Source organism: Neopelma chrysocephalum, unplaced genomic scaffold (genome assembly GCF_003984885.1).
Source record: "Neopelma chrysocephalum unplaced genomic scaffold, ASM398488v2 Primary Assembly neopelma1_59, whole genome shotgun sequence".
Classification (NCBI taxonomy): domain Eukaryota; kingdom Metazoa; phylum Chordata; class Aves; order Passeriformes; family Pipridae; genus Neopelma; species Neopelma chrysocephalum.
Window position 1 is genome coordinate 5,468,464 of NW_020897714.1, and position 23,442 is coordinate 5,491,905.

Here is a 23,442-nt window from a genome sequence, read left to right on the forward strand (position 1 = left end):
ATCTGACAAAAATGGTATTTTCACTCTTTAGTGATATGATTCTAGATGGAGCTGCAAGTAACATTTCTTTCCATTAATATATGAATGATAGATAATAATAATCAATCTTCTTGCTTGATTTCAGAACTCTCTCAGAAAATGACAGTACCTCTTTTCCACCTGCTGACTCCTGCACCAGTCCTACTAAAATGGATTTGTCATTTAGTAAGACTGCCAAACAGTGCCTAGAGGAGATATCTGGTGAGTAACAATAAGTCAGGAGAAGATTGTGAACTTCTTTATTTATATCTGTTTCTTACCAGGATGAGTTGAAATAATACTTTTGACCTCTCATCATGAGTGGTATTAAATATGCAGAAAATTTGGGTCATGCACGGTTAGTGCTTGAAATCCACAGTTCTCTTATTTGAATTGGCTCCCTCTGTTGAAACACCCTCTTCATGATTTTGCAGAAACTGGAATTTCACCAGCCAGGGTTTCAAGTAATTATTATTTTATTTAATCAAACTGAATGTTCCAAGCGGAGCGGTGGAGTTGACTTCAGAGTGTTTAACGCTTGCATTTAATATAATCAAATTAAATCATAACATCATAACTGAGACATAAATTGCATAAGATCCATTTTGCTTTTATGAACGAATCTGTATTCAGAAAATGAACAAGTCCTTATTCTTGTACCTGACTTGTAAGCTGCTGCTAGAGCTAAGCTGCTAAAGGTTGTGTTCTGGAATTTCTTGTAAACATGGATTAAAGTCCTTACTAGATTACAAATGTGAGGAGATTGTTTTTTTAATCATATCGGAATAATTCCTTTGAAGTCAACAGAGCCATGCTGATTTAGATCAGCACCGGATCTGACCATGACTGCCTATGGATGCAAAAAGCAAAGTGTGTCTCAGCTCATTTTCTCATCAGGACTCAATTGTAGTGCATGCAAGTAGTTCCAAAGGAACTCTTTGCCAGAGCTGGTTGGGGGTGGGCTCAGAGTTTATTTCTTGTTGGTTTTCTGTTTTGTTTTTCATTAGCATCCTTATTCTTCTTATCATTTTTACGAAAATAAAAGGTGAAATTCTGTCCCAGTGGTTTTATCTGTAGTTTTGCCCTTTTGCTCCATAATTTTAAAATTTAAATGGATTTGTAATGATTCATGTGGTTCTTCTTATACAGGATATAACTCACTTAAAGCATTAATTTGACAAATCAACCTGAAATTATCTCTGCACCAGAAGGGAAATCAGCTGCCCAAGCATTATGGGGACTGTCTTGACATTTAGCTGACTCATCTTGAAACTGAGGTTTTGTCCTGGTTTGCTTCAGTCCCTTTGCAAGTTTTCTGAGACTGACATCCTTTATTTGCACAGCCAGTTTCTGTGAAAAATATGTCATCCTGAAACATGGTGAAATGCTCCCTGGAGATGATGCATACCTGTTAAAGTAAAGAATATTTTTAATTACTCCAGAAATCAGACTCCTTGGTCTTACATATATAAAGAGTATAACTCAAACACTTATCACAAATAAAAAGACGCTTCAAGGAATTATACAGAGACATGCTAAAAAAACCTCAACCAATTGTACCTGCTGAAATGATCAAACAGAATCTCATGTCTCATGGCCTTTTCCTGTTCTGAACAGAAATGGAACAACATCAAAAAGAAGAAAATGGCATAAAGGAAACTAGACATCAGAGATTGTTTCTAATCTGATTATTTAGACTTTAGCATTAACAGTTGATTGGCATAACAGACTGTAAAGCAGAACCACTGGAAAAATCTGATCAGGGGTTTGCTGTAATAGAGGGAGTCAGAGGTGTGTCACCCATATTTAGGTGTTAGCAACAAAAGGAATGTAGGATCAAGTACTACATTTGCTGAATAAATAATTATCTCCGTTGGTGAACTATCACCAAGTTGTTGGTGATTCTGTCATTGAATCTACATGAATAAAAGCTCATGTGGTAGTTGTTCAGAGGAGTATTCCGTGATGGATTAGCCACGAGAAAGGACAGGTAATTTCTTTTACTGAAGGGCATCTTTATTCTAGTCTGATCAAGGGTTATACCAGTAGTAGCAAAGAGATAGATTAAGTTTATTTCCTTGGTCTGGTCACTTCTTTTCAGAGTATTAAGAGGTGAATCCAGTTTCTTTCATTTTGATATTACCTTTTTCCTGAAATCTTCAATTGTTGCTATGGATGAGCATCATCTTTATATTATCTTGAGCTTCTTTTGCAACTTGGTAGCCAACACACTAGCAAAATATGTTTGTAAGCAGTAAGGAACGGTAAGAATCATGCAAAAGACTAAGCATCTGTGGAAACTAGTAAACAGCTTGGAGGACTGTGTTCATAAAGTGCTGTCCCACCTGTATCACGTTTCTGCTTCATTAATCATTTTTATTTTTTAAGTGCCAAATATTTACAACTAAGGCTGACATGCTTAGGACTAGGATATCTTAGCCTATATCATTGAATAAACTGTTTCTCTACTTTCAGAATATTTACACACCCCTGTTTTTTATTGTCTCTTGGCTGAAGAATACTGGTCCCATAACCAACCAAGCTGATCATATCAGAGCTCCTAATCCTCTTTGGAGCAAAATAAGACAATTGATTTTAAAATAATGCTTTAAGCGTGTCTGGTTCAAGATTTCTTTGTAATCCAGGCAAAATTTCAGTAGAGAAAAAATAATTCTAAAAATATTTATGAGTGATTGGTCTGGCACCATTCTTCTTGAGTGGTTCAGGATACCAAACACAAGTTAGATTCCTTGTTCTAGTAGTGAAAAATCATGGTTCTCTTTTCTGTGCCCACCAAGGCAGTTCTCAACAGTGGTGATGGGAAAGAAGAGAGTAAAGCAAGAATCTGTAGAGGTACTTTCCAGCTCTCCCCTGCTGTCTTCCTCGTCTAAGGGAGCTGATTGCCTTTCTAGCCTTTGCTGTCTTCCAACTCAGAGCTGGTAAAAGGCAAAGTCAGAGCCCAAGCCTCTTGTTTTCTGCCCACTTCTCTGCAATTGATTATTTAGTTTTACTTGAACAGGCATGAGAAGAGAATGGTCCTGGGAGACAAGGGAGGTGGGGAGGACGATGTAGCCCTGGACACAGAAGTGTGGCCCTGATAAACTGGACAACCTCTTTATTTTTATCTTGTCCATATTCATCTGCTGCCCTAGGTAAATACATAACTTTTGCCTAAAGACAGTTCTGCATCTTGGTAGAGCTACTGTAAATCTGAGTTTCTTCACTGTTCCTCTCTCTCTGCTGAAAATTTGTTCCAGATGTGATCTGAAGTGCTTCAGACTTTTTTTCCTACCTTTTTTCCCCTTCTGAACATTCCACAGCTCAGCCAGAGCATTCCCAGGTGTTTCCACAGTGTACGTGCAGGTCAGCAGTAGAGCACGTGCACCGCAGTTTTAAGGTTTCTTGCACACCCTTCTCTGTACATGGTACCAATGATACACTATATGCTGAATGAGTCCCTTTTGTAGGCATGAGTCACTTGTAGAGTAGTTCTGATGTGTTCTGTGTATGGTAGGTTTGTTGCACATATGGCACACAGATGTATAGACCTCTGTCCAGGAAATCAAAGACAGAAATTTAGGAGTCCTAAATAAAGGACAATTCTGCAGTCACATATGAACACTATTTCTTGCATGTACTTTTTGTACCAGTTGCCTCAACAAGACTACTCAGTATCTATGTTTCTGCAAAACTGGAGTATACCTTCATAGACCGGATTATAAAAGAAGAATGTATTATTCACGGTATGGCTAGGAACAAGTTGTTCAGACTTTCTTACCCAGTATTTCTACTTGTAGTAGCTGTGATATTTATCAGTTTCTGCAGCAAGTTTATCAGAGAAGGATATCAGTAAGTTAATTATTTAATAATCCATTGAAATCTTTACATGTCAGTAAACTACAAAGTGTTATTTTATGAAATTAGTGATGGTGTTTGGCTTTAACAAGTGTTGGCATGTTCAAAGAGCTTAATGCAAAGTGGTTAATTAAATAATTATTCATAAATTTATACATATTGACTCATTATTAAAAATCTGAGAGATAAAACAGAAATTAAAGGTACTTTTAGGAGTTACAGGCCAATACCAATGGCAGGATTAGCATATTTATCAATTTTCAGTATTTTTTGTTCATTGTGCTTAATTTTTTGATCTCCGAAACAAATCGTTAATTAATAGATGCAGAAATAGTTTACAATTTTTTTCAAGTAAGCTTAGCTGAAGAGATTCATAATCTTACGCATTTGCAGATCTATTACATAAGTCATTTGTAGGGTTCCAAGCTATCCACTGAGACTTCAAAGAAAGTCTTATCTGACAGCAAAATTTGCCCAAAGATTATTAATTCTTAAAATAATTTTTACAATTCCTTTTATGAAAGAGACAGTAACAATAAAGTAGCATGTAACACTGACTGTGATGGCTTGGGGAAGTTCCCTATGCTGTTCTTGAGCTAAACATATTCCAGTATTGCGGGTGAAGAACACACTGAATTGCAAGGTAGTTGGGGAATAATGCTGTTTGCTCTCCTCTGGTCTTCTATACTTTCTACTTAGTTTAGAAAGATGTATTTTCTTGCTGCTATATTTCATCATTTTAAAATGGAGGTTGAGCTTTAGAAAATGATTTTTCAATAAATAACCCTGAGAATTTTTGACATTGCAAATTCATGTTTTGTCAAATGACACCCTGCAGAGAGATATGGTAAAGCACAAGGATAAATTCAGTGTTCTTTCTACTGAGCACTTGGGCCAAGATACGTAAGTATCTGCTGTATCTGAGGATGCCCACGATAGCATGTCTACCAACTGAGGCAATGTGATAAATGGGAGAAAAGTTCATATAACCTTGTAATTAAGGGCTGTACACATGAAGACTGAATGTTGTATGATTAGTCTCAGTACCTCCATCTAGCAGCATTGGACTCATGTTTTTAATATATTTAGAAAAATAAATGGGGCAGGTGAATGCTGGAGCTGCCAGCTACCCTCACGTGGCTGTCACACAGTTTAGGTGTCATTCCCATTCCAGTATGATGGTCTGTGACCTGTGTGCTGCTGGAGCTGGGCTGTGATGAATTCCTCAGTTGGGAGAAGGAACAGGTCAGCCAAGACATTGAGACCCACTGAGCTTCCCAGCAGCTGTACTGCTTCCAGAGACCCTTCCAGCCTGGAGTGGTGTGGCACCTATTGCCAACACTGTACATGAGGTTTCGTGTGGCTCATTGGGTGAAGTTTTTTCATCCCCTGCCATAAATTTTTCTGATCCCAGCTAGAAAGAGAACTGAATATACATGTCCAGTTCTGGCAATCTTGTATCTGGTCAGAGCTGAGCAGTTGTGCCGTGCAGTGCATCCCCAGCAGAACAGTGCTTGGTATGAGGGATACTCCATGTCTGCAGCCTTACTGAGGTCAGGTGGAGCACTGCAGCAGTGACTGCTACATATGGCCATGCACACATCGTGAGCTTGGTGTGCAGTCAGAGCAGATCCGTGCCTGCCTACAGCTGACCATGGAGACAAGCCACTCCCTGCAGCTGTTTGGGCATGAAAGGCGGGTGAGGAAGTTGCCATTCACGGATTTGGAGTATCAGAGAGAGATCCAGAATTGGTCTTTATGGTAGGAAAAGTCCATGTTCTCTTTATTTCAAGAAAATCACCAAGAGAATTTTGGCAAGACAGGGCCAAATCGTTGTTCTTCCAGTTAATTCAAAACATAGCAATTGAGAATACTATACCAATTTGAGTATAAATTTAGGATTTAAAAACAAGTGGGAAAAGAGTGAGATTGCTCTCAAATTCTCTATTGTAAATACATCCCTGTGAGGTCTTTCTAACAACCACAGCTTCCTCAGGCATGCTCCTCAGGCCATTACAACTGCATAGCACCATCAGTGCATACTTGTGCAGGAGCATGTGGGCAGTGCTGAAGCTCTGGGACAACATCAGCATCGACACCAGCCTGCTGGGCTCTGCTCCGGGCAGGCACCATCACATTCATAAAAAGCTTTTAAGGGCTCGTGTGTCACTGCAACTGGCAGATCCTGGGAGTAAACACAGCAATCTTTCCTTTTGTTTTCATGCTGAAGAAGTGACAGGTGCTTAATATTCGGGACAGTTTTGTACTCAGGCAGATAGACCATTCTTCTTGTCTCCTCTGACTTTGTGGGCTAGGCAGAGATGGGAGTGGTACCTCCTCTTGTTGTGGAACATGTCTTTCTAGGAATTTGTCTGTGCTTTAATATGGAAAACCAATTCTTGAGGCTACTGATTTTTTTTCTATGTTCTGTGTTTATGAGAGTTATCTGGGAAAAAATGTACCTTTCCTTTAAAATTTCCAAGAATTTTCCCCTGTGTATCTTCAAAACTGTAAACTGAACCAGTGGAAAGCAAGAAATACACTGAGGCTTCTGTTAACATCTGTTTATTCACACAGGAGGTCTGCAAAAAGTCTGTATTTCTTAAGATGTTTTTTTAAAGGTTACTTGCCTGCCAAGGTTTCTCAGGTAGAAACTTGAGATTCATAAGTTCACCCTGACAAAAGCAGTTTATGTGTATACATACAGCATATGTATTTGAATATTTGTAGATTTCTACATAATTCTTTGTGAAATTAATTTCCCCTAGAAAAAAAGTTTGTATCTAAAAAAAAAAAGGAATTAAATTCAGCTATTTCTTTGTTCATCTGTTATTTCTGGGACTAATATCTTTTTCCCTGTAGAAAATGTATACATTTAAAAGTAAGTCTTTTTTCTCTCTGAATAATGTATTTAAAAATACCATTTGAAACATCTTAATTTAGTTCAGATACAATACTGAGTTTCTTTATAAAAGAATTACTATTCCATTAATAGGTTTTCTTCAGAAGATTGCGAAAAAAATATTTTATTACAGATTTTATTGCAGCTTTTTAATTCCATACTAGCCTCTGAATCTCACAGAGATGCAAACAAGGTACATTTTTAAGGAGAAGGAAATTAAATACTTCCTTTTATAAATCATCGCATCTCACCAGATAGGGACTGTTACATTCCATTTTTTATCTTAACTTTAAGATCTTAAATTATATTTTTTTTATTCAGAGCAGAAATTGCAAGACTGAAGGTCCATTTGCAAGTCTGATTTTAGCTTCCTGCGTAAGGAGTAGCAGTGATATGGAAAAAATAATTTGTCATCCTTACCTTTTGGGGAGAAAAATAGGATTTGGCCATGAACTAGGTCTGTTACTGTAGCATCCCATTCAGGTGAAGCTAGATCTTGAAACCTGTGGCATTGTAAACTGGGCAGAGTCTTCTGTGTCTCCGTTTTAATTCACCAGGATGTTTGCTGCCATGGCAGCCAGCAGCATTCATTGCAGTAGCAGAGAAGAGTCATATATCTGGGAATGCAGGTTGAATACTAAAATGTAAGGAGGCTTGTGCAGAGCTTTGCTTCACTGGTTAATTTTGGCTCTTTATTGAGCTCTGATGTGGAGGCTGTACTTGCAGTTCTGTGTCAGCCCATCTAAAGTGAAGAGCTGTGCACTAGGATCAGTCATGAGCTGGTGAGGGGGGGGAAGCCCAAGACAGTACTTGTGCCTACTTGGATTTCAGAAGGCAGCAGCTGTAGAAAGAGATGCAGGCCCACCACTCCGATGAGACTGGTGATTGGATGAAGAGAGGAAAACACAGTTGGCTTTTGGGATTACTTCTGTGCTGGAGCAGAGTGTTTGATCAACTCTCTTCTGCTTGAGAGAAATCTAACTGAAAATGACTGTAAGTACTGCAGATTAATGTGACGGGAAGAAGTGGCTTAGCAGAGACAGCAGCTTAGTTTTAAAGAAAATGACTGTGCCTGCCTAGTCAGTTACGGTACGTACAGTGCATGTTTGAGCTGTGCTTTTCACTGTGAGTGCAAGTATGTGCTACCTGGGATGTGCAGCATGCAGTGATGCAGATGCCAACCCCAGGACCTTGCAGGGGAGTTGAACTGCTGTCCATCTCAGAAATATGAAATCTAACTGAGGTGAAGCCCCCGACAGAAAGATGCAGCGATCTGCTGAATTGTCAGTGTTTAAAGGCACAGAGGTTAGAAGAGGGTGTGTTCGTCTTCAGAAGCAGAAGTCTCTAACCAATCTCACGCTCATCAGCGAAGGGGAGAAGAGGCGATACTCATACAGGGAGAACTGGTTTGGAAATGCCTCCAAGTTCAACCAGAGTTACCAACAGCGAGAGGTAGAAGTCAGGTGCAGAGGTTCCCTTTCCAAGGCACTCTCGCAGTCGGTGCACTCTCTCTGCCACTCCAGCCTCACTGCACCACAAGAGTATCAGGGGATACCACCTACTGAAAACAGGACATTCAGGAGGTCAGGAAACCGGCATACAGGTGACAATGAGGAGACCAGAAAATCAGATGATAAAAATGCATCCTGCACATCCCGTTTCCCCAGCAGGACCTGGGCAGAGGAGGAGGAGGAAGGGTGCTTGCGTGAAGGGACTGCACATCTGGATGAAGATGTCATAATAACAATGCTGGGTGACCTAGAACAGGTCCTTTATACTGATATTTTAGGTAAGTTAACTTTGGCTTGACATCAGGAAGGGCTGGAGGAGACCCAAGTGCTAGCACATTTCTGCATGGAGCAGATTTTTGATCTTGACAGTGATTTCTCAAGACAGAACTGGGTTTATTTGCAGTAGTATGCAAAAATAGGGTCTAGCCATTTCTTCTTTGTTTGCTTAACCTGACCTCTTAAGACTGTATAAAATGAAGACAAATGTCTAAATTGCTTTTGATGGGTGCAGGGGCAGCAACAGCCTGTGAATAACTGGGCATAGTTTGCTTAGCTTTTTGAAAAATAAGGTGAAATATTTAAGTACTATTAGTTTACTCTTAAATAATTTTATTTTAATAACATTTGTTCTCATTAATTTGAAATTGATATCTTGAATCCAAGGTTTGGATAGGACAAAAAATGTCTCAGCCTTCCTACAAACTGTCCCTCGAGTATTTCACCCCCCTTTCCTAACCCTTCTGCCAATAATTTCACCCCTGTATATGGAATTGTGAGTGCCAGGGTTTCAGTTTTATTTAAATAACCAGTTTTGTTATATCTGTGCATGCCAGTGAGTATTTGCAGTCCACAGACATAAGTGCTTCAAAAGGCTTCTGTGTTACTGGCTTTACTTTTCATCTCTCAGCCCTTTATAAGAGTGCTCAAAGTATTCATTTCCAAAGCTTTGTTCTTCAGCCAGTCAAATGGTTGAAGTGGCTGCTTGCTTTTTGAAGGTTATATATATAGCATGTGTCTAGCCCGGAGCTTCTTGCTGGTGGATGTTAGCTCTGATTGTGTTTAAACATTCAGGTTAAAATTTTTGGTGTGTAAGTAGTGAAAAAAACTGTCATCTCAAAATGAGAAAGAACCAAGAATTCTCTTTGTATTCATATCTTTTATTATTAGACTGTACCAGTAGGTTTAAAGGGGCTTCTCCTAGAGATTAGAGGGTTGCTAGCAAGGGAGACTGAGCTCTCCCCTGCCCCTGCTCTACTTCAAGTGTGTCACTGACAGATTTCTGTTCTCTTGTGAGCCTGTTTTCCCACTTGCAGATTAAAACTGGTACTTTCCTCTGTGAATGGAGTTATTATCTAAGAGTGGATAATTGCCTGGAGAGATGTTTATTATTTGTAAATTCTTTTATGAAAATCAGAGAATGGATGGAGTTGTTATTCTTCTATTTGCTTTGGGCTGTAATTACATGTACAGAAGTACAGAAATTATTATGAACAGTATTATTAAATGTGAAATTATGTTTGAGCTTCAGAAATGAGAATGTAAAAGTTCAATTTATTTAGGTTAAATATAATGATTTCTGTAAAATATTTTTTTTTATTTGCTGTGAATGTATTTCACTCAATGGAAGAAATAAATGTGTTTCCAGAAATTTATTGAGGGAACCTGTAATGGCTCACTGCTTATGGGCAAAAGTTTGGAGACAATCTTTTGGAATGTTTAGCATAAATGATGAAGCTAAAAATTATTTGAGGAGATTATATTTCATAGGGTCAGTAAAATAGGTGCATTGGCCTTCCTTGTAAGAGGAATAGAATTTTGACAGAAATTTTCAGGGTAACCTGGTTATAGTCTTATTCCAGTTTCCCCATGTATGAAATAGAATGGCTTTTCTTTAGCATAAAAACCGGAACCACTCGAGATTATAAGATAGGGAGGATTTCTGATATGTTAGGTCAGGAAAATATGGGTAGACTCTGTGATGGCATTGGGCCATATTATAAGCAACAAGGTACCTGGAAGAGTCTAGGATCCCTTTAAACCCAATCCTGATGAAATAAGCACCATAGTGTCTCCTCTAGCAGGCATAGTGTAGCTAGTTTTCAGAAAAAATACGCATATTTGTCATTCGTGTGGTTCTCTGTACAGAAGGAGGCTTGTTGTGGATAGGGAGTCAGAGTGCTGTCCTAAAAGTGTAGGATCTTGTACTCAGTGCAGAAAATATCTCCATTGCCATGTTCAACTGTTTATAATTTCTGACTTTTTCATCCATAGTACAGCAGGAGTCCATTGATATCGCCTTTAGAGAATGATGGAAAGAAAGAAAAGAACAATTATTTTTAAAGCATTCTAATAATTAGTTTTGAGGATTTTTTATGTAGTGCTCTGTAGTATTTTAATATAATAAAACTTCAGTTGTAACTTTTTTTAGTAAGAACTGGTAGAAAAGTTTTGAAATTACCCTTTGTGTCACTGAGATCTAACGAGATTAGATCTCAAACTTTTCACCTTTACAGGATAGAATAACACCAGTTTTGTGATATAATTTGTCTGAAAGTGAAATATTCTTCATTGTGAAAATATATTTTGGCAGCTTGCCATATATGTACCTTATATTTAATGTATTGCAATTATACCTCAAGGCTTTGTTATGCTATTTACTGTGCAATACATATTAAAAAAGACAGTTGCTGTCATTTTTGCTGCAAGATTTGCAGTGTTAACATACAGCAAAGGACAACTGACAAGGATAAACAAGGAAGGAAAAGGGCAAAGTCACTGTAAAATATGAATTGTATTCAGTTCCTGAAATAAATATAAAGTATTGCTCTGCCTTTAATTCTGCCTGCTTAGACCCTGGAATTTGTCTTTCTGTGTAAACAGAAATTTTTCTTATACCAACAAGCTATGCTTTCACAGCAGGGCAGGTAACAGATCCTGGATCTCCCTTATATAATATTGTGGCAGGAATGTAATTGCACCTGGAAGTCAATTTGAGTGCATTTGGCAGAGGGGGGGAAAGCAAAGGGCAAAGGGACAGTGAGGAACTGAGTGCACTATAGACAACTGTCCAGAGGCAGGCATGAACGGTCTGCCTGGGAACTGTCTGGGTTGTAAAAGCAGTTTCAGTCTAATAGGACGTAATTGTCTTCAGCTTAACCTGGGCATGAAACTTTTGCCTCACAGGAATCTTCACGGTGGTGTAGAAACTTCTGCAAAGTACTTGGGACCCATGGGTGCATAGATCATCAAGGAGCTTTATTGAATAATCTAGCTTGAGAAACGGGAGCAGTTGTAATTTCAATCTGAGTGTAGAGATTTGCCTCCTGCAAGGTACTACATGTAAAAATGTAAATAAAATACAATACAGGTATTGTATTTTAGGGAGCAAAATATTGTGAATTAACATGGGCTTGGAGTGTGGCTTGGGAAGATGGAGACTTTTGCAGTGCTGGGCCTGTATCCCCATTTCTTGTTTCCATCCTGCCCAGGTGTTGATCCCACTGTCAATTCGATGGTGCCAACGCAGAGGTTTATGGACTTTAGGATCATTAAACCACTGTAGAATTTATTTGGAGTGATAAAATAGGCAAACATCATTTCTTGAAAGACTGTTCGACTGCATCAAAGAGGACAGAAGACACAGCCAGGGCAGAGTAGATGGGAAAACCTCAAACTGGCATTGCTGTGAAAGCTAGTTTGACATTGAGCCACAACTACAGGGCATGTTGGCTAGTGCTGTGCATCATTTTCCTATTGAGTAGAAATAAGGGTTATATGGAATGTACATAAAATAATTTATTTCCATTTAATGTCAGGAATTGAGTTTTTTCTTAACTGCCTGCAGAATGTTTGGTCGGTAGGACCTGGAGTGCAGAGGAGGGTAGACTAGCTATTCAGTTTGTCAGTAAGCTCAAAGGCTTCATCCTTTAGTCAAAACTCAATATTAGGTAGCTTAATTGACCCATTGTTGAAATAAAGTTTGCTTCTGCAGATTCTTCCTTAAATTTGAAATAAATGTCACTGAATATGTTAAGCTCAATGTTTTTATAAACTATACTTGTAGTTCAGCTGCAAGTCAGTCTTTTTCCCATGCCTTTTGAACCGATGTTGTGTTGACATCTTTTTACCTTACCAGAATGTTTTTCTGTAGGACTTTGGTTTTTTTGCTTTACTTTCCCAGAATGCTTTATTAAATATAAAATTTTCATTGCTTCTGGCCCCAGGTTGAATATTTTCCAGTTTTCTGTCCCACTGAACTTTTCTTACAAGCTCTACATTAGGATCTCCTTCTTTCTTTTTCCCACTTTATCTACTACGTAAAGGATATCATATTTTTTTTAACTCCTTCCCAAATATTTCCTACTTGTTTTATCACTTAGATGGCACTCTATGCTCTTCCTCAGAGACATCACCATTGCTGAAATTATATCTTGTTTAAACTCACACACAAACCTGGGAGAATGGAAGATGGCAACAGAATGAGAAATGCAGCAACTTGATGATGCATATCTGCTTATGCATTTTACAAATTTGAAATATCATTGATCTATATAATATTTTACCTCTGCTTGCATTTCTGATCTTGATTTTTGTATGATGCTGAGTTTAAATTCACCAGATTATCTCTCGTTAGATATATTCAAAGATGACACAGTTTCTGGATGTCATGAGGATTCCAAAATTAGGTTAAAATCTTATTGTGGATGAGAATCTGAAATCTAAAGATAGTTTTTGTGGCTGCACAGTATCATTCTTGTTGATAACATTTCCATAATGAGGAGTAAAATAAACTTAACAAGTTGAGGTATGACATGAAATTTATCATTGATAGAGTCAAAAAGAAATTATTTGCACTTTAAGTTCAGCATTGTACACAGAACTGTAATAATGATGTTTCCTGTCAACCTTCTTTTGAGCAACAGATGCAGGACACAGCCTGAAGCAGATCACTAGGCCTGAACAAATCAGTGATATCTGTCACAGAATTTCTTTCAAAATTCTCTTATTGTTCAAAAGTAAAATGAACTAAACTTTCTTGATCTATGAATTTGCTAGAAGACATGCATTTTTGTTTCTTCATGTACAACTTTTGGAGATTCCTTTGAAGCTTATGTTTTTCTTTTGTGACATATCATATATAACTTTTTTGCCTTTTTTTTTAATTGTGTGAAGTAAACATTGTTCAAGATGTTCCAGGTGAAGGTCTGCGAGCTTCATTATTCCAGATACCAGACTAACTTTTCACAATGGATCCCGAAGGCTGTTGAAACCCATAATTGTATAAATGATGCATGTGTTTAGAGTGTTCAGATTTGTATCACAAGGAGTATATTTTATTTTATCCTGAATGAAGAATAATGTCCCCCTTCAGGAAACTATAACAGTTCAGGAAAGATGCTTTATTAAGTGCCTGACTTAAAGAGACTTTGGAATAGCCTGGATGTTAAGTGCATACTGAAGAGTTGTTTTAAAAGTCATCTCAGTTCTTTCCGGACACAGATTTGCTGAGGCTTTTTTTCCTACCATGTCATGTAAAATGTCAAGGAGTAAAAAAGGACTTTGTAAGGTATCACGTAGTCTGGGGTTGCATCATACCTTGATTACACATGATAAAAATTGCAACACTGTAAATCTGAATTTCATTAATAGATTTGGGCCCTAACAGGGATGCTTCACGAGGACTCTTTTCAGTGGGTTTTTTACATACCACATGTTATTTATAGGCGTATATGTGTTTTATTACTGAAAGAATGAAGCTTTATTTTTAAAAATATTAAAGGGACAGACTTATTTACAATCATAAGTATGTATTCTCAGCTGTGTATACGTGTGTACTTTATTCAACCTTATAAAGTCATGTGCACTTTATTCAACCTTGTAAACTCATGTGCACTAAAGTGTATGCTGGTTTTACTGTTCTATTCCAGGGGAAGACCCTGAAACAAGAAGAATGAGAACTGTAAAGAATATAGCAGACTTGAGACAGAATTTGGAAGAAACCATGTCCAGTCTTAGAGGGACCCAGATAAGCCACAGGTACACTGGTTTTGTGTAGACCGCTAAAAATATGGACTATGGGAGAGTATTACCAAGTGCTGAATGCATGAGAGACTTGCAAGGGAAAATTAACTATGACACTAGCAATACTGTTTATGAGACTGCCTTAGCAACTTACATTTTGATGTAAAATTTTGATTTACTTTACTGTCAAAATTTCTGATACAATCATTCACAAAGATGGTTATTGTTTCATAATCATTTACTTAGAAACCTATAAAATTTATTTTAGGTTATTTTATAAATAGAGGTTATAGAATCATAGAATCATAAAATCATTTAGGTTGGAAAAGACATCTGAGGTCATCAAGTCCAACCATTAGCCCAGCACTGCCAAGTCGACCACTAAACGATGTCCTCAAAGTGCCACATCTACAAGTCTCTTCAATACCTCCAGTGACTCAACCACTTCCCTGGGCAGCCTGTTCCAGTGCTTGACAACCCTTTCCATGAAGAAATTTTTCCTAGTATCTAATCTAAACCTCCTCTGGCTTAGCTTGAGGCCATTTCCTCTTGTCCTATCACTTGTTGCCTGGGAGAAGAGGCCAACCCCCACCTGGCTGCAACCTCCTTTCAGGTAGTTGTAGAGAGTGATGAGGTCTCCCATGAACCTCCTTTTCTCCAGGCTAAACAACCCCAGCTCCCTCAGCTGCTCCTCATATGACTTACTCTCTAGGAAACTTCATTCAATGTCTTTCTTGTAGTGAGGGGGCCAAAACTGAACACAGGGTTCAAGGTGCAGCCTCACCAGCCTCACCAGTGCAGCCAAGTACAGGGGGGATGATTATTTCCTTGCACTGGCTGGCCACACCATTTCTGATAAAGGCCAGGATGCCAATGGCCACCTTGGTCATCTGGGCACTGCTGGCTCACGTTCAGATGCTGTTGAACAGCAGCCTCAGGTCCGTTTCTGATCACAGAATCACAGAATATGGTGAGTTGGAAGGCACACACAAAGATCTTTGAGTCCAACTCCTAGCCCTGCACAGGACCATTCCCAAGACTCACACTATGTGCTAGGCAGCTTTCCAGCCACTCTGCTCCAAGTCTGTAGTGCTGCATGGGGTTGTTGTGACACAAGTGCAGGAACTGGCACTTTACCCTATTGAACATCATATTGTTGGCCTCAGCCCTTCGATCCAGCCTGTCCAGATCCCGCCACAGAGCCTTCCTACCCTTCAGCAGATCAACTATCCTGCCCAACTTTCTGTCATCTGCAATGTGACTAAGGGGGCACTCTATCCCCTCATCCAAGTTATTGATAAAGATATTAAGCAGAACTGGCCCCAATACTGAGGGGCATACACAAGCACATGTGGGCACATAGTGGAAACATATGCACACACACACAGAGAATTTTTAAAAACAAATATACCTTCCTCCAGTCTTTACTTTTTCTGGTTTCTCAGGAAGAGAAGCAGCACAGTTCACTGACTTCTCCATTCTGTTTGGCAGCACATTGGAGACAACTTTTGACAGCACTGTGACAACTGAAGTGAATGGGAGAAGCATACCAAGCTTGTCAAGCCGATCAGCCCCGGTGACTTGGAGGCTGGGGCAGGCCAGTCCTCGACTGCAGGCAGGAGATGCCCCATCCTTGGGCACTGGTTATCCTCGCAGCAGTGCAAATCGCTTCATACACACAGACCCTTCTCGATTCATGTACACCACCCCGCTTCGCCGAGCAGCTGTTTCTCGCCTTGGAAACATCTCACAGATTGACATGAGTGAGAAAGGAGGTGGTGATCTGGACATATCCTCTGAAGCTGATGTTGGTGGCTACATGAGTGATGGAGACATTCTTGGGAAAAGCCTGAGGACTGATGACATCAATAGTGGGTAAGCAGCACTTTTCCCCCATTTACTCATGCATGATTGGTAGGTTTAATAGGATTTTTCTAAAAAATTCTGGCACACAGGTGGAATTTGCGTTATGGTTGCGATATTAAAGTATACATACATGCAAAAAAAACCAAACAAAAAACTCTAATGCTGCCTCCAGATTCTGTTCTTCCTCTTTAACACCAAGATGATTTTGCTCTGAACTTTGATAAGAGCACAGATACATCTTGTTACTTACTGAAATTTCTTGGTTATCTGGTAAACCATCATTTTGCACCATTTTCTCTGGGATGGGGCTTCCTATGGTGTTTTTGTTTTGTTTGAGATGGTAGTTATGGTATTGGATGCAACCGAGGAGAAGCAGTTGCTGACAGAACAGACTTTCTCTGTATCCACTTTAAATATTTTGTAGTGTAGTCTGTGTGATAGGCCTTTATTGCAGTTTTTCAACTGTGCCTATCATCTGAGCAGTAGGAATATCTTTCTGTAAAAGCCTAGACTAGTTGCTCTCTAAAATATCCAGGAGGAAGAATCACAATTTTTTTTTTTGCTTAATCGAGTGACGTTGGGGTACTGCATTCCCTATGTTTCAGATTACTGTTTAACAACTCATATCAATCTTGGAACACAAGTCACTTCACTCCTGTGTATGTTAGAACTCCTAACTCATGCCTCAATTACTACTCAATGCTGTTGTTGGCATCTCAGGGCTGCTTGGTGACTGAGGTAACAGTGTTGAACAGAAATCCCATAGAGTACATGACCATGTCATACCACACTATTTCACTCTCCATAAATTTAGAATTCTTGCTGTCAATCTAATCTCTTAGTTTCAAGTATGGCTGTGATTAGAGAATAATGGCTGATGAAATTGCAAATGATACATTCCTAAAGGCAAATCTAAATCTGTGATCAAAGATACTACTCTCTAGAGTAGTATCTCACCTCAAGCACCATCCAAAGATAGATTTCTAGGAAAAGCATAACTATAAAGAAAGCATATTCCTATATCTCCCTGGTCCACTGTCTCAGTGATCCATCTATGGAGCACTGCTGACAAGATTGTCCACAGCATAGCATTAATGACTATCAAGTAGGATACCATATTCATGTGTGCTAGAAAAAAGACATATGATGTCTGAGGACCTTTTATCTTAAAGGAAATATTAATGTTGCTTTTGATAGATGCATGGTTTTATTTGAAATTAAAAAAAAAGGGAATCCTTTGCAGTGCCTGAAAAGTTGTATTTATTAGCTTATTACATTAAAGGATGAATAAAGTCATCTCGTGTGACTTTTCTTTGCATCTGTAATAAGGATGACTCGATAGTAAGTTGCCATGTGCTCAGTTAACATTTTTAGGTGTGGTAAATGTTAAAAACAGTTTAATAAGCTCTGAAATTTCAGGATTCACTGAGGCATGTAAAGTCTTATCTCCCTTATGCCTCTTCCATTATCAGTTTAATTACTTTAAGCACTTGGGGACAGGAATGCAGCAGTAATTAGAAAATAGTGCAAAGAAGGCCTGTTGCACTTGTTAAGTCTCTCCATTCAGCCCTTACTTATACAGGAAAAAAAATTCCATATAGTCTGGATTGCATTCAAACTACAGCTAAATTTAATATGTAATTCTAGAGCTTTGGAATCGACTGGAAAATTCAAGCCTGGCTAAATAATCTGTCAAAAAAAGTCTGAATGTTGTATTTAATAAAAGGATGAATCTAGCAAGTAAGTGTGAGTGTTACTCTATCTTTGAAAACAAATGTTAAGTTACCTTCTGCAGACTCCAGAGACCAAGGTTTCAGAAGTCCCTCGCTGAACTGCAAGCCAAATCTTACTCATGTGTAAAATGTCTCAGAGTTTTGTTAAAAATAATCAAAGGAACCCTTTGTGTTTTCATGCACTTGAGGTTGCCTTCATCCAGATTTCCACCCAGAACATGATGTCTTCTCAAACTGGAACTGTCACACAGGTGACACACGCTACCACAGGTGTGCTCTCAAGACTTGCCTCCATTCACCCACCCCTAACAGTGGGGGTGGAGGCAGTGCTCCTGGGATTCCTGTAATGGCCCTCAGGTCTCTGGGACAGTTGATTTTAATTAAATCCCCTTCCAGAAGGAACCACAGGGAGAGGGCCAACAGAACCGCTGGAGCAGCAGCAATGTGTGTGCCTTGGCTTGTGCCTGGGAGTCTGTGTATTTTGACATATGCTTTGACTGAAAGATGGTTTGAGTGGCATCATTTCATGGCTCAAGGAGAAGTTGTGTTAAAGATTATTTGAATAACGAGTGACCTCCACTTTAGCCATCAGCCTAGCATTGGGACTACACCTATTTCAGTAAACCCCTATTTTATTTTGAGGTAGGTTCACTGAAGAATACCAATTTTTTTTCTGTATATGTATGCTTCTCTGGTCCTCCACACATAAATTTGTGCTATCTCTGTTGTTATATTAGAGTTATCAAAAAATACAAAAAGGAAACATGAAGAACAAGAGCCTAAGAGGAAAGACAGTTTAACGAAAGGTCCTTTGGGAAAATAAGAAACAGGTCTTGAGAGTAGGACAGGCCTGTGGTGCTGCTTAGTTATAAGTGCCAAAATCTCTCATAGAGACAATGAAAGTGTAGGTAGAAGTTCCAGAAATTATTGCTGGGGCTTTGAATTCACAAACTTTTAATGTTTCTCGAGTGAGTAAATAGCACTATACTCCTTGCTTCATTCATTAGACATTCATTATAATGTGTAGTTGTGGGAATCAAGCAAAAGAAACACAGATAGAATATTCTTAAATATAATTTTAAGGTCTTCAGTGGATATCTCTTTCATATCTGAATAATTGTATCCCAGCAGTGTGGTGGGGGGAAACAGGTTTTCCCCCCCCGGAGCTAAGAAAAGTGGTAACCCCCCGAGGGGGTGGTGACCTTTGGGGTCAAGCCAATGAACTCGAGCTCCTGCAAAATATAAACATATCACTAAGACCGGAAGAGAAGGGTTGTAGTCGTAGTTGTTGGAGAGGTGGCCATGTTGTAAGGCCACAAGGAGCAGGGGCAGGAGCCCTCTGGGGGCTCTGGCCCCTCCCCAGCCCCCGGCTGGGGGGCTACAGGGACTTGGAACAGTGTAAGGCTGGGCTAAGTACCTGTAGCTATGAGCTGGGGGATGTTTCTTCACTGTGAGCAGCAGAAGCGGCAGCAAGAACAGCACTGACTGAGGGAAGGTGGCAGAGAGCCAACAGATAAGAACTGAAGAAGCAGCAGAAACAGCACATAACCAAGGAAGACACAGAGTTGTCTGAAGTAAAGGGAGCCAGCAGCAGAGAGAGCAGAACTAAGTTCTACAGAGAGAGAGTTTTGGGGTAAGAACTGAAAACCAGGACCTCCAAACTCCTTGGAGACCTCTCCTCTCATAGAGAGGAGGGGGTGGTGGACTCCCACCTGAGAGGAGTCCTAAAATGCAGCATGCACTGCAAAGAGAGGAGCTGAGAAGCTCTTAGGTGTCCCGGAGCTGGACCGGCACGGCCGATGGAATGCGGAGGAGGGTTCCCTCCCCGCTGCTGCCAAGCTGGCAGTTTAGAGGCAGAGCACTGAAAACTCTGCAAGGGGCTTGAATCCCCTGAAGATACAGACCGTCGCGAAGACCCCTGTGCTTTGTGATATGACTGTGGTGGAGCGACCTTTGTCTGGGTGAACACAGCCCACGGAAGACCCTTCGCCTGTGTCAAGGGGCCGAGAGGGGCTTGGATACCCCCCTTCTGTGTATTGGCAAAGATCCAGCTACAGGTGCTCCATGGAAGAGAGAAAGAGACACTGCTGCCCTAGAAAGACTTGCTGCTCAGAGAGAGGACAGGATCTTTTCCTTCTTCCCTCCTGGACTTTTATTTGGAAGGGAGAAGAGATTTGATCCATTGTAAATACTGTTTTGTCATGGTAGAGATAGTTGAGATTGTGTATGTAATGTACTATAATGTTTATTTGTACAGTCATTTTAATATATATTCCCTTCCCCCCATTTTGAGTCTCGTGTGGTGTCTGGAAAACCCATCTCACACTGGGTTGAGATGTGGGAGGGGGCTAGGACGAGGGAATTGGATTTTGGGGCTCTCAAACCATGACAAACAGGGACTACTGATTTAGGTCCCTAATTTCTGTTCCCAGTTGAATGAATGCTACTACATGTTTTCCTTTATTTTTTTTCTTTTTTTAGCTGGAATGATGTTGCTTGCACTTGGTGCTATTCTTTGGCAAAACAGAAGTACTTAAAATGTGCTTAAAGTTTTCAAAAATACTCGAGGGCTTCAGTCTAAATATATTTTAGTAAAACAGGTTGGCCTGTAAGCCATCACAGAAAAAGGCAAATGATCCTACAAGATAGGCAGATATCCAATCTCCTTGTGCTAGGCACATAAAGTGGGAATACCATCTAATAGGACAACCCGTACCTTAAACATTTGAATTTCACAGTCCATTAACTTTATAGTGAAACATAGTTGCCAGATGGCTGCATTTCCTACTGGCTGACCACACATTTTTTTTCAGGTACATGACGGATGGAGGACTCAACTTATATACGAGAAGTCTGAACCGAATACCAGACCTGGCTGCCTCTCGAGACATCATTCAGAGAGGGGTTCATGATGTGACTGTGGATGCAGACAGGTAACAGTGCTTTGCTAAGTAAAAAGCTATCTGAGCTTTATAAATATTTTGCATCCTTCATACCTGCTAAAATATCGCCATTTTGTTCATAAGGAATAGGAAGAGAAAGGAAGCTTCTGAGGCTGCTAGTTTTCTGAGCACACAATACAGCAAATACCACAATGAGTGGGGAAAAAGCAAATTCCTCACATGGGAAGGAGTGAAGAATTTTTTGATGAAGATGTAAGAGAAAACATTAGGAAGCCCAGACCTGATTCATAATCTTGAATTTCTGAAATGGGACATGATTTTTACAGGTTGCCCTATCAATTGATGGTCACAAAGCAGCAGACAGCTTGTATGTGTCTTGTGACGTGGGTCAAAACATGCATTTGGAGTTGGCTGGAACCAGAAGTATGGTCTCATCCACCTGTTTTGCCCTTTGCAGGTATCAGAAGGTGGCAATACCAACAAACACTGGGAAGCAAGAATTGGGGTTCTGTTCCGTTGTCTATGAAGTGTGGAAAAAGAAACAATTCCATCCTGCCCTTATACATACATATATATACACATATATATGTGCGAGCATAAAAACACTTTCCCACTAGTATGCCTGCAGATTAGGCAAGTGTTTTCTGTTTCTTTTCCTTGAGCTTCAGGTAGATTCATATTGGAGGCTTTAATCCATGTCTGAGAAATAAAAAGTCATAACACAACTTCTGCAGAATTTAGAGCTGTCAGCTCTGAGGTTTTGGTCAGACCATTGTAGAGGTAAAGAGCAGCTGTGAAATTTGGCAGTCTTCAGTTTTAGGAGTTGAGTCCTATCTTTTTAAAATCAAGTTTCTCTAAGTGAAAAAAAAAATTATTTAGTCATGGAGGGAGAAAAGGTTCATGGAGTGGCTCTGGTTTTGTAAACCCAGCAAATTAGTTGAAGAAGTTCTAGGAGAATTACTTAGGTATGATATAATTTTTACTTTTCACATTTTCTGATGAAAATATGTCTGTGACACAAGTCAGGAATACTCTGCATTAGTCAAACATTGCATGCAATGCATCAGGGTAAAGGACATAATTTTCATCTAGACAACCAGTTACTTAAAAAAGAAGGTTGCTTTAGCTGACATCATAGCACTTGTTGACCTTGCAGAAAAAACGTATTTTAGATAGAAATTCAAATGAACATGGCTAAGTTCTTTGGAATGCAAGCATTGACATGATGCAAAGACAAGAGAAAGTGTACAGTAGGCATTTAAGAAAATAATTTGGATAGAGCTCAGGCAGTAACAGAAGGAGAAAATGAGAAATAAGATTTGGGCAGGAGGGACTTTTGTGGTACTCTGTATGTGAGAACAAGAACCTTAAGCTCAAAGTGGGAGAGAGGGTGCAAAATTTAGAGGCTGGCAGTCATGTAATTAAGGACAGGGAATGTCGCTAGTGCCAACAGTTTTTTTATGTCTCTCGCTATTTTTTTTCACCTGAGAGTGAAGTTATTACGGCTCTTCTCACCATGCAATATTCATACCCAGGTTTCAAACCATGCATATTTTCCCTGAAAAAAAGAGGTCCAAATTAAGGGATATTTTACTTATTCTTAATATTCCTCAAGTTCTAGATGCCACTCAAACACTTAATGCTTGTCTTAGTATACATGTTAATTTGTCCTGTATAGTGTGCAGATACATACATATTTTGCAGAAAAGCTATCATCAGTTTTCAATTAATAAGATTGTCCAGCATTTCCCAGTACCTAAATATGTTTTGGTTTGTTTATACAACTTTGTCAGACTGACTAAAAACTACTCTGTTATTTCTGAGTCTGTTGTTTGTCAGGTTGCAGAATACTTGTTTGGCATGATATTATTCTAGGTCTTGAGTGAAAAGCTGACCAAATTCATGCAAGATGAAAGGCTTTAAAAAATGCAATTCATGTGTATTTGGGAAAGATTTGTTTGATCTCAACAAATAAAATCTCAATATAGTCCATCTTCATTAGGCATTTGCAAACTGTTCTTGGCATTAGCAAACTGCATGAGCATGCCTGCCCCAAAGTAATTTTTAAGCTTAAAGTCTACAAGTGTGAATTATGGACCTACTTCTTCACAGTAATGACTGCTTTCCCTTATACAAAGAAAGAAAGCTGGATTCCTGTGCTTTTCTGGACCCTCTAAATGAGGTTTCATGGAACATACTATGCTAATATGTAATTAAAATTTTATCGTAATGCACAGGCATGAGGTATTTAAATTACGACTATTCAGACAATTCTGGCATTCCCTGACCTTTCAGTGCTTTATTTTTATAAACTTAATCATTCTTTGTTGATATAGGGTTTTTTTTAATATATAAGTGTATGTTATTCCTTGAAAAAGCAAAAGTTTCTTAGAAGTGGAAAATGTAAATATTTTACGAGTTCTGATGATAATAAAACACATGCTTACCAAAATGGGTCACAAAAAACCTGTAGTAGGTCAAATTTTTGCCACATTTATGATGTGAAATCAGGTGGAAAAAGCAATAGAAATTGCTGAGACTCTTGCTTTGTTTGGCAGGGTAGGTTTTGGTCCTTCACAATACTGTGGGTACTTGAGATTTCATCTATTCTCACATAGCATTTTGCAACTTTT

The 23,442-nt window shown here is 39.2% G+C and overlaps 1 protein-coding gene across 7 annotated transcripts in view; it reads left to right on the forward strand.

Annotated features, from left to right (window-relative positions):
• The window catches only part of NAV3 (neuron navigator 3), a 415,221-nt gene that overhangs the window by 291,784 nt on the left and 99,995 nt on the right, over nucleotides 1–23,442 (forward strand). For all 7 annotated transcript variants that reach the window (XM_027679763.1, XM_027679765.1, XM_027679760.1 and 4 more), the window contains 4 exons: nucleotides 125–240; nucleotides 14,214–14,322; nucleotides 15,799–16,182; nucleotides 20,720–20,839. In XM_027679763.1, coding sequence (XP_027535564.1) covers nucleotides 125–240; nucleotides 14,214–14,322; nucleotides 15,799–16,182; nucleotides 20,720–20,839 — 729 coding nt within the window. The remainder of the gene's footprint in view (nucleotides 1–124; nucleotides 241–14,213; nucleotides 14,323–15,798; nucleotides 16,183–20,719; nucleotides 20,840–23,442) is intronic.